Source organism: Chelmon rostratus, chromosome 11 (genome assembly GCF_017976325.1).
Source record: "Chelmon rostratus isolate fCheRos1 chromosome 11, fCheRos1.pri, whole genome shotgun sequence".
NCBI classification, from domain to species: Eukaryota; Metazoa; Chordata; class Actinopteri; order Chaetodontiformes; family Chaetodontidae; genus Chelmon; species Chelmon rostratus.
The window spans coordinates 12,645,864-12,661,076 of record NC_055668.1 but is presented as its reverse complement, the minus strand read 5'-3'; the positions used below and the strand labels follow the sequence as shown (position 1 = coordinate 12,661,076).

At 43.8% G+C, this 15,213-nt stretch overlaps 1 protein-coding gene across 1 annotated transcript; it reads right to left on the bottom strand.

Annotated features, from left to right (window-relative positions):
- Positions 1-1,688: 1,688 nt before the first annotated feature.
- vstm4a (V-set and transmembrane domain containing 4a) lies at positions 1,689-9,679 on the bottom strand. The gene is made up of 8 exons (XM_041947919.1): positions 9,491-9,679; positions 7,774-8,226; positions 4,664-4,717; positions 4,450-4,557; positions 4,327-4,360; positions 3,938-4,086; positions 3,059-3,126; positions 1,689-2,287 (listed from the first exon to the last, which is right to left on the bottom strand). Exons 1-8 carry the CDS (start codon positions 9,537-9,539, stop codon positions 2,135-2,137), a joined length of 1,068 nt encoding a protein of 355 aa, XP_041803853.1. The 5' UTR covers positions 9,540-9,679; the 3' UTR covers positions 1,689-2,134.
- Positions 9,680-15,213: the final 5,534 nt, after the last annotated feature.

Here is a 15,213-nt window from a genome sequence, read left to right as displayed (position 1 = left end):
AATAAGATACCATTTTAAATGGCAGTAGATTGTGGAGGCTTGTTCTCTCCCTGTGTCTGCTTTTCCTGCTTGCTCTCTCATGCACATGCACCACTCCTCTCTATCATAAAGGAAGAGGTCTCTCTCTTTAACCTTTGTGTGTGTGGCTAATTGTGCTAAGTGGAGTAGCTTAATAGAGTGGAAAATAGTCCTCATAATTTTCCCAGAGAGCGAGCAATGACCTTCTCTAAAGACAACGGCCATCTCCATTCTCTCTACATCGCTGGTTTTATGATATGAAATGTCAAACCATTGGGTTCCTCAGAATAATTAAATCAAATAAATTATTGCACCTAGGCAGAACCATCTTGTAGCCTAACCCAATTATAATGCACTGTAAAGCTAATTATTAACCATGATTACAATTAGTTTAATTTGAATAAATGTAGTCATTAGCGGGTTCATCCTAGTCAGTGAGTCTGAACTGTGGGGGATGATGGTCTCTCTCTCTCGATCTCTCCCACTCACAGAGAGAAGGGTGTGGATGAGCATCATCCTCTTTCTCCACTCGCCTCGATCTTCATCCCATTTTTCACACACTGACCTTCACAAAATGGCCTTCACCTTTCACCTGTCTTGGTTACTTGAGCATAATGTGCGCTGCCTTCAGGATTCAGGTTTGCTGTTTATGCCGGTGTTGATCTGACTTGGAAATGATACGCAGAAGACTCCCTGCTCTGTCTTCCCCACTTTTTATGTCCTTGCTCGAAAATCTAAATCCAGACTAAATATTGGCTCCAGCTGGTGGACATTACGTCAGTCCTCTCTCATGTTTTATTTGGCAAATATCCGCTTTTGCCATCCAACAGAAGAAGTCCCACTGGCTAGATTTAAAGTAATAGTGATGATGAGTGATATTTTGTTGAATGGTTTATTAGCTATCTTGCTGACAGATGAGACAATCAATGCCAGTCTCAAACCTGTCTGGAAAACATGAAGCTTCAACTAGCGGCCGGTTAGCTTTACTTAGAATAAAGATGGGAAACAGGTGTGACAGCCTTGCTCTGTCCGAAGGTAACAAAATGCATCTAAACGACCACCATTAATTAAAGTTAATTTTTTACAGCAGGCTATGTGCTGGACTGGTTCTTGCAAAAGAAATAGTTTTTATTCTTACTCTTTTTTTGTACAAATTAAACAACAACTAATGTATTAATTAGTGAGCTTTACATGTTCTGATAAGTGGATTTTGTTACCTTCAGACAGAACCAGGCTAGCTCGTTCCGGTCTTTATGCTAAGCTAAGGTAACCAGCTGCTGGTTGCATCTTTACCTGACTGGCACGAGAGTGGTAGCAATCTTCCCTCGGCCAGCGAATAAACATTTCCCTGAACAGAACTATAGCTTTAACATGTTACAGAACTCATTCATCTCTAATTTCTCAATCTGTCAAATTGTTCAGTCAGTAGACGGCTTCTCAGCAGACCAGAGATGATGTGGTGTTTGTGTTCTACGGCCTGTGCTGCTGTATTGTATGTCAGAGCCTGAATGCAGCTGTTTGTAATATTGCTTTGGTTTTGTCTCTCGTCACGTAAAGCAGATTTTCCTTGTGACCCCGGACAGATTGTAGACAAATCTGACAGTTCAGTGCAATCCGCTTTAAATGATTTCAAACAATGTTTTTGTAAATCAAAGACTCTGTTCTTAAATGTCAGACCCAGGCATATATTTATTAATTTGGTGTATTAGTACTGTAATTATAAATGCAGTTGAAAAGTGTTCCAACGCCTTATGACGCTGCAGTACGAGAGCCTGGACAACAGCTTCTTTCCACACAGTCTCCTGAGTTTATAAAGAATAGTTAATAGTGAGAGCATTCTCATAAACATCTGGCTCACAGGCCAGCGATGCCAGCAAACAAAACAACGGAATTATAAGACCCAAAAACTGCTGTGCTGGAATGGAACTGCGCCGACGAAACACAAAACCCTCATTTACCAACAGTTGTAGCATACTTACAGCCAAAAAAACAAATGCTAAATGCCATACTGATCATAAATATAGTCCTTTGGGTGCCACTCAGTACAGTTTGGGCAGCTGAATCTCTGCCCTCACCAGGAGGTACCATGACATCCATGTGTCCAGAGCTGCTGCGTTTACAGCTGTTTTTCCTGGAAGAGGATCTGAGCGTACACAGTGTCCGGGCTGGAGGGTGTGGGTTCAGGGCTGGAGGAGGCTGGGGGCTCTGGTCTTGGTCTGACCAGCTCCAGTTCTGCATATGTCAGACTATCCTCCTGTGATACTCGAGGCTGGAGGAGGGAGGGAAGAAGTGAGATAAACTTGAAGGAATTTAGCCCAGAGATAAGACAAAACAGGGAACTATATACTATTTGTGTTGAAATATATAAAGTAAACATCTCAGAAAACAGAAATATATCAGGAGTGTCTTGTCTACATTTAATCTTTTTCCACAAACAGTAGTACTCTTCCACTCTCCATGGTAAACATCCCCTTACTGCTTTTCAGCTGCAGAAAGTATGTGTTTACTGGATTTGCAGGACCTCTTGGAACATTCAGTTTACTTGAAAAACATTTGGTACAACTGGAGTCCTATCCAACATCGTCAGATCCTCCTCGTTGCACTAATCCAATCAGTATGTTCGAGCAAAAAAATACACAAAAAAAAACAAAATCACAAGAATGCCGTCAGTAGAAATACTGATGATCCTTAGTTTGAGCAGTTTTCTTCTTTATGTACTTGTTTGACATTTTTATTGTAGATATAAAACCAATGAAGCACTCTAAATAAATAATTGTGTTTGAGAAGCAATAAAACTAAATAGAATTATCAAGCTCATAACTGAATGAAGAGACGGCAATAAACTCCTGTAGACAATCATGCAGTCGTGGGACAAATTCCCTCTTGCATGTATCTCAATAACAACTCTGTGCACACAAAAAAGCCATCTTTTCAAAATGTTAATAAATACATTTTAGCAGATGCATTAAGTGCAAATGTTTAACAAATGATTTTATGGTTGGCATGTTGCTGTGTGATGGATGAGAACGAGGACACTCACAGTGGCAGAACTCCTGAGATGAGTCTTTAACCTTCTGGGCTTCTGAGGTCTCTTTGCAGCAACAGGCACTGAAGAACAGAGACAGCCTTTAATTGACACAAAACAACAGCCGGGGAGGATGAACTCACAAAAATTGACTGTGAGAACAAAATCATCCTTCACAAGCACTTTATATAAAACCTAGTCAAGGTGTAGTTTATAGCAGCTATAAGAGCTCTATTCTGTTATGTTCAGGATGCTTTTCAGTGTTTATTTTACCTCAGACAATACACTCAGCAGGCGTTTGCCCAAATACTTTATGACATTTCATCCTGAGACTTTTTTCTGGTTGCCTCCCAGTGTCTCTCAACTATCCTGTTTTTGTCACGGAAATTGAATTATGCCAGAGATATCGTATTCACATTTGTACCTGCTGGATACCTTCATTTACTTTTGTTTTCTTTACCCACTAATTCCATTGCTTGGGGTTGGAGCCTCTGAGCCCCCTGACACTCTAATGCCTCTAGTGTGTTTGAAATTTGAGAGGAAACTCCACACAGAAAGACGAGGACTGGGACCTGAACAGTGGTCATTCGTGCTGTGAGGTGCCCCTGTTAGTCACTGAAACACTGTGCACCCCCAAGATTAGAATGGATTAGATCAGAAAAGTTCACTGCATCAGAATAAAGTAAGGTTTTGTTACTTTATTCAAATTAAACATTCAGAAAATAATACTCTTTGGTTAAACTGCTCATAATTCATGTCCATACTGAGGCCACAACCTGTTATGAGAGGTAACAAGTAGACTTTAAAACTAAAGCCACTGACTGGCCTAATGGACCTTTTTAAGAGTTAAACCTCTCCAAGAGGTGACATGCTGACCTGTAAATATCCCTTTACCTTTGGCTGGTATGTGTGGTGGTGGTTCCTCGGGTAGTTTGGGTGGTGTTACAGTTACTCTTCTGTCAGTTTTCTGTCTCGTGTCTTTCCTTTGGGCTCTTGGGGAGGAACTGGATGAGCTGCTGGAACTGGTTACAGTCTCTCCTGAGCTGCATGAAACAGAGGAGGTTGTTTAAAGCTTAACAGCTGCAACTAATGATTGCTTAGAATATTAATTATTATTCTTTCAATTCAATAATTTGGAATATTAAAATGCCTCAAAGCTGTAAATGAAGACAGTCGAATATTTTTTTTTTTTCAAACAATCCGAAACCAGTTGACAATGATATACAACAGAAAAACATCAATTTGGATAATCAATTTCAATTTACTTTAATAAACTACCGTACCTGCTTTCTGGACATTTGACCAGAAGGTAACTGGCTGTGGAGAAAGTAGCAGAGAATCATGTTGAGTAGATAGCAACATGGTCCAGGTTACTATAGTTACTATAGGAAAAGACATGGTTTTACCTTTGAGCCTGTGTCGTCTGTAAAAGTACTGGCATGTGAGAACAAGAGTGAACAGGAAGATGGACAACAGGCCCAGCGAGCAAATCAGCACAGCACACAGATACACATCTACAGAATGAGCAGAGAGAGGCATCAGAACAGTGAAGGTGTAATCAAAGGAAGACTCTTATATGATGAGGTGAAGCGGAGGGAGGACTGCAGACTAAAACACTACCTGCAAATAAACGCCACAGTCCTTCACTGGTACCATCCTCGAGCGTTAAGTGTACTGGAAAAAAAAAGGTTTTACAAAAGTCAGCAAAGGCGGTACGTTGAGGGGAGGAAGCTGTGCCCAGACTGAGTATCTTTGCAAATTGCTGTTGTCCGAGGGCACTGACCCAGTGCAGCAGACAGCCTCAGTGGTTTCCAGAAATATCAAAACTGCTGTCGTGAGGGGAGGTTCTGCTGCTGCTGCATCAGCCAAACCCACCACAGACACACACACACAAGCACACACACACACACAGGGCTAGCTGTATTGGCTTTCTTGGACGGTGTTTGGGGGTTCCCCACTACTTTGCATCTCCACTTCCTTAAGTTGGTCAGTCACAATTGTTTAATGTCCTTGGTGTACTTATTAGCATGAAAAGAGATTGAATAAGGAAGTTGTTGTCAGTGTGTGGCAATGAGTGATGGGTTGTATATAGGTCAGGGGTATTTAGCAAGAGGCTGAGGAGAGTGAACAGAGACCATGTACATAAATTACTTTATCTCGGGTCCCCATAATGAGTTTTTAATATGTCTTTTAAACACAGGTTGATAAACATATTAATAAGAAATGATAAGATATTAACTCTAATTGGCTTTTAGCCTGTTTCCAGACCGCTGAACTGCCTGCAAACTTGTAAAATGCGGTCTTGGCCGTTGAGTCTGTATATCATGTTAATTAATGTCAGGGAGCAACACAGTGGCTTCTGCTTTGTGGCCAGACATAAAAAAAACTCTATCAGATGTATTTGACAGTAAATGCTGAGGAGAAGAAAACATAGCACAAGTGATGTGTTTTTTAAGGTACTGCTGCCTGATCTTTTTAGATTTTTCCACAATTTTTGAGTCCAAGAAACACGACATACAAAAACAAAACAAGTTTCATAACAGAAATAAAGGAGACGCAATGCAAGAGCCTGAACTATGCAAGTTTTCCAAATCTTAAGCAGTATTTGTTGAAGCTCTTATAAACGTGTCAATTCAATGCTACAGAAATCACTGATGGCCATTCTATGATGTTTGGACTGCATTAAATTGTAAGGATGCGGCAAGACAAATTGCAGCAGAATCAAACTCATCTGACGAGGTGACCGGCTACATCTAGCAGGCCTCCCTTGATGATGTGAGCAGTTAACCATTAATGTGAGTAAACCACATATCTGACCTTTTACACTGTGGTTAACCACATGCTAAACCTCACTTCTGATCAGTGCACACAGCCCCAGGCTAACTGGTTAGGGAGCTATTATAGGAGACACTCTACAGCTGTATCTACACAAACTGCTGCATACACAGCAGAGCCAAATTTATGCAAAAATTACAAATATACAGCACAAAGCTGAAAAACATCAGGTACAGATTTAGGCTCATCTGCTTTCCTTCAGACGAGCTGTGATGGCAGGATGCAGGAAAATGAACCAGGGTAAGGATAAGAAACCTGAAGCCAGAGTGTCTAATAAGATTTCATTAACTGTGCAGACTGTCTGCTCATTTTACCAGTTTAGAAAAGCAGCAGAAATCACTCAACCTGAAGCTGTGATGGCCTGAATTTGAGATTTTAGAGATGTGAGAGAGGACAAACCATGTGTGCAAAATCTTTTGAATAAGAGTAGTCCAATTATCTCAGTGGGGTGTAGCCTCTGCTCTGAGATGTGCAGACTGAAATCTGCAGACTGAGGGCTTCCCTGCATCACAGTTACAACTTAGTTTTCTCTTTGTTTACCATTATAATGTCAGCTCTTCTGTTTCTGGTCCTGTGGTCAATGCATGTCGGAGATGCCTGAGGTTGTGTGGCTTCCTTAGTGGGATATTGCCCTGAATATAGGGCAGGGCGTTGTCTGATGGCTCGGTCTGACTCAGGCCTCTACGCTTTTCTGCCATAAAACTACTGAAAGGTAAATTGTGCAGCTGTGTCAGGTGTAGCCACACCAAAAGCACAGCATAGCAACATCTTAAATGCCTACTGAACCCATTTATCCAATGTACGGTGCATCCCACAGTGATGACTTCCCTGCCAATCAGTCAAATAAAGGATCGTACTGTATAAAGAAGTATTTATCACTGCAAGTGATTCAAATGAGTTCTTAACCTGATTTGTTCAGGTTGTTTATTGTAGGCACATACTGGCACAGACTAAACAAGTTCCACTGCAACTAAATTCTCCAGTAAATTTTCTCCTGAGGCTTGCATAAAAGTAAACCCAGAGTGCTGACGTCATGTATTTCAGAGTTTTTGAACGTAGCCAGCTCACAAGCCTCTACCTTTCGCTCCTCATGCACAGAGAGTGATATTGTTGAGTGTGGTTTGGCTGTGTGAGCTCATTGTTTTGAGATGGAAATGCCAGAGGATTGGGGTCACATTCAAACACATATATAGGCACAACTTAAACCAAAGTGCAGCTAGACTCAGAATATGCATGCTACACGTTTCTATCTGCCCTTTGTCCTTTAATGAGAACCACTGCACCTCCTTTGGTTATTTCCATTGCCAGATAACACGGACAGCATGTCTCGGCTGAGTGTGTGCGGCTGTAAGGGAATTCCTCGGAAAAGAATACTCCATGGAAAACATGTTCAGAGTAATAACACCATAAATCCCCTTTGTGTATGATCCTCTCTTGTCTGTGACCAGGGTTGTGCAAAAGTATCTAAAAAAAGTAGAAATGTAAAATAATGTGCGAGGTGGTGATGAGAGATTGCTTTTTCTTGACTTTCCCAGCTGAGCCATGGGAAGGTTTAGGTTAATAAATTCCCTTGCATTTGATTTGACAAAAGACAAAAAGTTCATGCAACCTGACTCCTAAATCTGCAAGAAATAGTGCAATATTTGAAATTTGATGCACTTTTGGCATGTCCTCCACCAGGGGACACCATCCAAATGTTGTAGGGCTTTAACATCGTGCTCAAGAACACCAAGACAAGGAGGACGCTTAGTCAGAAAGGGTCTCAAACCCCTAACCCTAGCCCTCACTTGCTCAGCTTTCACTCTACTATCAGCCACGATGGGGCCTTGAGTCTTTCTACAAACAGCTGTGACATGGAGAGCAGCAGGAGAGTGTTGAAGTACAGCTTTAGTTACCTGTCAGCTGTGTGGTGCTGGTACCATTGGACGATGCTCTCCATGTGTTTCTGTGTTTCCGAATCTCCTGAACTCTACAGGTGTAGAAACCCTGGTCCATCCCTGTCACACTGAGGATCCACAGCCGGTAAACCTCCCCCTCCGCCTCCTCGTGCAGACGAAACTTTGGCTCGGCGAAGCGACGGGTGTAGTTCCCATACAGCTTCATTTTCTTTATGCCCATCTTCACGATGAGGAACTGGGTGGGCTCGAGTGCAGGGGGAGAGGGGGACGGAGAGGAGGGAGGAGGTGCGAGAGCCGGCGCAGCAAGAGGAGAGAAGAACCAGCGAAGGATGAGGACACTGCCGATCCTCTTCCTCTGAGATACCAGGCAGGAGAGTGTCAAGTTGTCTCTCTCTGTTACCATGACAACAGGCCCAGGGGTCACTGTCACATTCAGGGCGTGACATACTTCTGATGACAAAAGACACAAACAGTACAGATGGTATGTACAACTGTCTTTTTTTAACCTCATACACTATTGAATAAATTCCATCTTTGGAATCCAATCTACATTTTAAGTACTTATACATAAGTCTGTTATGAATAAAGTCAAACCAAACCATAAAACACATTCATTTCAGAACATGAGGACACTCACAGGGGACTGTGATCTGGTCGCTCGTGTGACTCCTCCCTGCTTTTTAAATTAGTAATTAAGCAGAGCTGGTAATGTGCCACATATGGAAAAAGTCTTCAGTTCATTTTCGCACGATGTCTGATTTCCTGCCAATTAAACATAATTGTAGCATTTAGACAAAGTAAGTTTATATGCACGCCCACAGAGGCTGCTTAGATTTATGGTGGCAGAGCTCACACTGGTTCTAGTTACATGTGTCATTCCATCACTTGAAGGGAATTCAGTCAGTAACAGAGGACTCAGACTGAGAAATCTAAGACATACTTTCTGTGCCCCTGTTTTACTTCCCTGGAGGTAGCTGTGTTTTAATGTGGTGCCAGCTGGGTCACGTCTGTTGAGAGGAGACATGGAGTCTGGACACAATATGTGTGATCAGACAGACAAAGAGAATCTACAGGTGGGAAGCGTTCCTCTTCAGTACGGTACACCCCGAACCAGCCGACGAGAACACGACAAGATAACAGGGACCATCTGGGCTGCGTTGCTTTTTTTTTGTTGTTGTTTTTGTTGCTGTGTTAGTTGGGGAATCTCCCTCAGGCTCTGTCCTCCACTCTTTAATGTCACAACAAAAGCAGCAACGGGGACTCAAACCAAACACAAAACTGAACATAATCAAAAGATTATAGAACTGGAAATATGAGCTGTAAGTCCACTTTATTCAGTTTATAGAATGCAAATTACACTGAGGTTTTCTCTGATGACAGAGAATGAACTTGCTTGACTCTGCAACTGGTTTGCTTTTAAATAATTTTCCCGCTTTGCAAGACATCTTTTGCTTCTTCAGTTTTGACAGTAATGTAATAACGGCTTGCAACTTTTGGTTGTTGTCGAAAAAATGACTTTTAAGCTGTGTTTTTCTTGCAAGCTTTCCATAATTGTCATGCCAAAGTTCCATAATAAACTCAAAATGCATGGTTTCACAGTGATATATGTTAGATGACAGATCAAGTTACTGTTTTAGACACATTTTCTTTCTTTCTTTGCCTGCTTGCTCGCTCTCTTTACTGGTTTATATTGCTGTAAACAAGGAAAACTTACCTGTGACCAGAGCCTTAGTCAGGACAAGGACCACTATAGAAAAGTACATTTTCCACAGTCAGCGAATCCATAAACCCAGACAACTGCACAGCACTTACACAAGCAGCTACATTGAAAACAGAGCCTGACTGCACAACCCACCAGAGCCCTTACCCACCATTAACTCTTCTCCTCTTTCTCCTCTTTTCTGTGTAATATGAAACAGTAAATGCTCTGTTCCCACTTAGAAACTCCCACTCACTCTCCCAGCACTCTCTCTCTCACTCTCTCTCTCTCTCTCTCTCTGGCTGCCCCCCCCCTCCCCTGTCTTTCTCTGTGTGTCCTGCAAAACGTAGGAAATGTCATTTCCTGTGTTCCTGCGAGGAGTCCTGGACCGTGGCCCGAAACCCCAGACCTCTGAAGCGATGGTCAAGTCTCGTGGTTTGTGTGTGTGCATGCGCCTGTCACACTGCGTGTCATTTTGAGAAGCCTGTGGGCCTACAATAAGCGCTGAGCATGCATTTCCATCCACTGCTGCTCTCAGAATCCGAGGGTAATCCTCAACTTGCGTCTCCTGAAAAAGTTAACAAAGAGCAAATACTCATGTTCATGTATGTGAGCCTTGCGCTTCTGTGTCTGCATGCATGTGTTAATGCATTTATGTGGATTTGCATGTGTGTGTGTGTGCTGGGACCTCTCCCTGTCTGGCTGCTGGACAGAGTGGCATGGGCTTGTCTCTGGCTGTGGTTGTCAGACTGTCCCAGCGGTATGAAGCCTGCTGCTTTATTGGGCAGCCTAAACTGCTGAGGCAGGCCTTCTGCTGCCGCTTCGAGCTCTGCCAAAGCCAAATGGAATTACACAACAGATTTAACCCTTCAGGTTGTATATAGATTCTCTTGAAAAGCGTGGATTCAGTGGAAAATGTACTTGCTGGGTTGATAGGCCGGCTTAATCTTTTTTAACCTTGACATAATCTTTTGTTTTGAAAAGAAAGCACTTGTAGCACAGGTTTGAGCTGCTGACAAGTTGTACCAATTGTGAGTCATGTGTATAAGTGCCAAAATGATAGTTTTGGTGACAGTATATTATGTCTTCTTTTAAACTTGGGGGTTTCCCTCAAGTTTTCCTTTACATAAGCTTACGTTCAAGTCTTTGCTCCAGTGGAGGAATCGCTCTCCTCTGCCCTACAGTGGCCAAAGCAGGTTACTGCTTCTCAGGGGATCAACAGCACCGAGTTTGCTATGTAACTGGGCAGTACATGCACGCACTCTTAGCACATCCATGTACATTTAATCTGAGTTTGTGAATCAAGGCAAGCCAAACAAAGAAATATCACACTGTATTATTTCTATCATATGATCCCGTAGGTATAGTAGGCAAAGATTTCAGCATTTGCATTGATTCATAGGGCAAAAAAGGACACATACACACAAATGGCATCCAAAAAAATGTCATTTTCTCTATTTGTGTTTACAAACTCTCTCAGGACATATTATTGTGCTCTCTCAATAACATGTAATTGTCTTATGCAGTCAGTGAAAAGACTCTTCATTTTGAGTCATTAAGACCCAGGGTACATATCAAGAGTCAGAACAGGATGCCATGACAGTAACATTATGTTGTTATTACAGTCTTTTGAGTAGTAAAATGAAATCAACCTGCAGCAGCAATCTTTTACATTTCTTTTTTGTTTATTTATATTCTTTACAAAGTGATTTTGAAAGAGTCACTGTGGTGAGAAATGGCTGAATGAATTGTGTTTTTATTGTCCATGTCACACTACTTTGTTTCACAGCAACACAGAAACAGTCTCACAAGTGTCCAACTTTTAAAAATGGACTACAGTATTATATTAAACCGTTAAAACAGCAATAGTCTCATCTCAAATGTTTTCGCTTTGATACAGTGGTTGAATATACAAACTGTGCTTTTCACCATCTGCAGATCTTCGATTGACGCTGTGGGTTTAACAATATTTCATGCATCACAAAATGCCAAAAGTAGGATTTCTCCAACAGGAAAAATAATAATAATGAAAACTTAAGCAGGCGTGTCAGTGTTCATGGCACATTTCTGTAAACTACTAATCACTGCTGACATACTATTACTGTTTGATGTATGATAACACACCTCTAGTGTAGAAGGCAATGGGACACTGATCATACTGTATACACAAGACACACGTCTTAGCTTCTCACATTCAAAAATCAAATGGAATGGTGAACTTCTCTGTAACACAATAAATATCTCAACAGTGAAGCTTCAAAATCAACAGCAGCGATTTAACAGCACGTCAGAGGGACTTTTTGAAACTACAAACCAAAAACATTCTGAGACTGTTTTCACTTGAAACAGTCATTTAAAAACACTTAATATACTGCATATAATGATCCATTCATACTGTGCTTTGGGATAACTTTAGTTTATCAAATACTTCATTTAGCTTTATGTCATTAATTCCTTTTGAGTCAAAGCTTCCAGTCTTTGTTCTCACCAGTCGGACAGCTCCATGAAGTCCTCCAGCTCACTCATGGTTATTATATCTCTGGGCTGATATCGCGAGTGGACTGCGTTATCATTACCACGGATCGTGCTTCCTACAAGCTGGCTGTTTGTGTCACACTCCGGGAACGACTCATATGGACCATGTGTGTTGCAAACTGTGTTATATGTTTTGTCTGTATCGTTAACTGTGTCCATGTATGGAGTCTTCTCTGGGCTGTAGCGATGCCCTTCAGAGTTCTGCTCCATTTCAGGGGCTGGATAGCCGTACCTGTGGCTCTCCCTGACAGCCTGCTGGTCCTGGTGGAGAGCCACAGGGGCTGATGACAGAGGCACAGAGTTGATAGCCGCAGGTTGGTAGCCTTGGGGATAACCATGATAGCCTTGATAAAGCACAAGGGGTTTGCCGGCTGGGGCATCCTTGGAGAGGGGCTGTTGTTGTGGTTTCACATGGGTCGGGGGTTGGAGCTGAGGAGGTCGGGAGGTGCCCTTGGCAGACTCACGCACATTCAGCTGAACATACTTTCCCGTCTCCGGGTCGAAGAAAGTCTTTGTTTTTACTTGAATGGGTACATCCACTACGAAATACTGACCAGAGCCAAGGTCTTGAAGCACCTTACGCTGGGTCAAGGGGTAGGACTGGGGGTAGCTTGACTCTACATGGTACTGGGTCACTGGAGCTGGGTGGTTGGCATGATGGAGAGTGGGAGAAGAGGGAACGTCAGCAACTGTCTTAGGAGCAGCATGGTAGGAAGCAGGGCCAGCAGCATGAGGTGAGGCAACAGGAGGGGAAACAGGGATAGCAGCATGAGGTGAGGCAACTGGGAGGGAGATAGGACCAGTGGCATGAGGGGAAGCATAGCTGTGGGACTGGTGCTCTGTGTGGGAGGAAGGCAAGCTAGACCCCAATGTTGGAGCATGAGCGAGGGAGACAGGTGAGGAAAAATGAGGGGAAGCTACAGCATGGTGGTTGGAGGAGCGTACCTCAGTGGAGGAGGCGGAAGGAACACTGGAGACCTCTTGAAGAGCAGAGCTGTCTGCTACAGCTTTGCACAACTCCTTCTTGATTCTCCGAGTAGTCAGTCTTTTCGCCCTGCGCAAGGCTTTCTCACTCTTTGGGGGGACAGTTGGAGGCTTGCCCAAAGAACGGGACACATCACTACTGAAGCTACAGGCTGATTCAGGCCTCTCGTAGTCATACAGGCCTCGTATATCTGCCAGGTCTGCTGCACTGGTGGCGAAACTCTCCACATCCTCTGACATGTTGCTGATGATGGAGCGGGAGTCATCTTCCTCCAGAGCGATGCTCCTCCTGGAGTAAGGCCTGTGATGTGGGAGAGGGCCTGAGTAATCCAGTGGTGAAGATGCTGGTTGAAAAGCCGAGTATTCCTTGATAGCAGCAAGATGGACAGGAGTTACAGCACTGCGTCTCATTGCCTCTTGCTCCTCCTCTCCTCTCTCTGACACCATGGGTGAACCCACCCGGAAATCCTCCCCAAAGTTCTTATGGAAGCGTGGCTTAACTGACTTGGTGAAAGAGGAACCTCTGATGGTGTTATCCTTCACCCTGAACATTGAGGGTTTGACTCCCAGAGCAGGAGAGGAGGTGTTGGAGCGGGGCAGAGATGGAGCTGGAGAAGCAGGGGCATGTGGCCTATAAGGCCTAGTGTGGGAGTCCTCAGTTGAGACAGGCCCTGATGGATTGTATCTTTGTTGGGAGGGTAAAGGGGAGCATTGTTGTCTTTCTCTGTGTTTCCTCTCTGATTCTGTTGAGGTGATGGCATAGTACTGCAGAGCATCCATCCTCTGTGCTGCTCTTCTCTGCTCCTCCATCTGAGCAGCTCTCTCCTTCTCTCTGTAAGCAACTAACTTTTCTTCTTCTCTCGTTTTAGCCCTGATCTCATCCTCTCTTTGAGCTAGCATCAGCTCCTGTGCTGCTCTCTGCTCCTCCTCCTCTTTCAGTGCTGCTTCTTCAAGGAGTCTGGTCCTCTCCTCTTGCTTTTGTTCTCTTTGTTTAAGTGTTTTCTCTTTTTGAACAGCTCTCCTCTCATCCTTCTCCTCTCTTTGTGTTCTCAACCATTCCTCTCTTGCCTGTCTTTCGCTCCTCTGCTTTTCAATCTGGTGTCTGATTTGTTTGTTTGTCTCCTCCTCTGAAGTCTGAGCAGCTTTCTCCTCCTCTCTCTGTTTTCTTTTCTTTTCCTCCTCAATATTGGGTATCTTGTCCTCAGTCTGTTTAGCTCGCCTTTGCTCCTCAATCAGAGCAGCTCTTCTCTGCTGCTCCTCTTGTGCTGCTCTCCTCTGCTGCTCCTCAATTAGAGTAGCTCTCCTCTTCTGCTCCTCTTGTGCTGCTCTCCTCTGCTGCTCCTCAATCAGAGCAGCTCTTTTTTGCTCTTCAATCAGTGCAGCTCTCCTCTGCTCCTCCTCTTGTGCAGCTCTTCTTTGCTGCTCCTCAATCAGAGCAGCTCTCCTCTGCTGCTCCTCTTGTGTAGCTCTTCTTTGCTGCTCCTCAATCAGAGCAGCTCTCCCCTGCTGCTCCTCAATCAGAGCAGCTCTTTTTTGCTCTTCAATCAGAGCAGCTCTCCTCTGCTCCTCCTCTTGTGCAGCTTTTCTTTGCTGCTCCTCTTGAGCAGCTCTCCTCTGTTGCTCCTCTTGTGCAGCTTTTCTTTGCTGCTCCTCTTGAGCAGCTCTCCTCTGTTGCTCCTCTTGTGCAGCTCTTCTTTGCTTCTCCTCTTGCACAGCTCTTCTTTGGCGCTCTTCTTGTGCAGCTCTCCTCTTCTGCTCCTCTTGTGCAGCTTTTCTTTGCTGCTCCTCTTGTGCAGCTCTCCTCTTCTGCTCCTCTTGTGCAGCTTGTCTTTGCTGCTTCTCTTGAGCAGCTCTCCTCTGCTGCTCCTCTTCTTGAGCAGCTCTCCTCCCTCGCTCCTCTTGAGCAGCTCTCTTCTGCTGCTCCTCTTGTGTAACTCTTCTTTGCTGCTGCTCCTGTGCAGCTTGTCTTTGCTGCTCCTCTTGTGCAGCTCTCCTCTTCTGCTCCTCCTGAGCAGCTCTCTCTTCCTCTGCCTGTTTCCTCCTCTTCTCCTCTTTCTCTTTTATCTGCTCTTCCTTCTCTCTCAGTTTTAATCTCCCCTCCTCCTCAATCATTATTCTCCTTTTCTCCTCAGTTTCTTTCATTCTCATTGCTTCCGCTCTTTGCTTTGCTCTCATCTCCTCTTCTTTCTGAGCGGCTCTCTCTTCCTTCACCTGTTTTG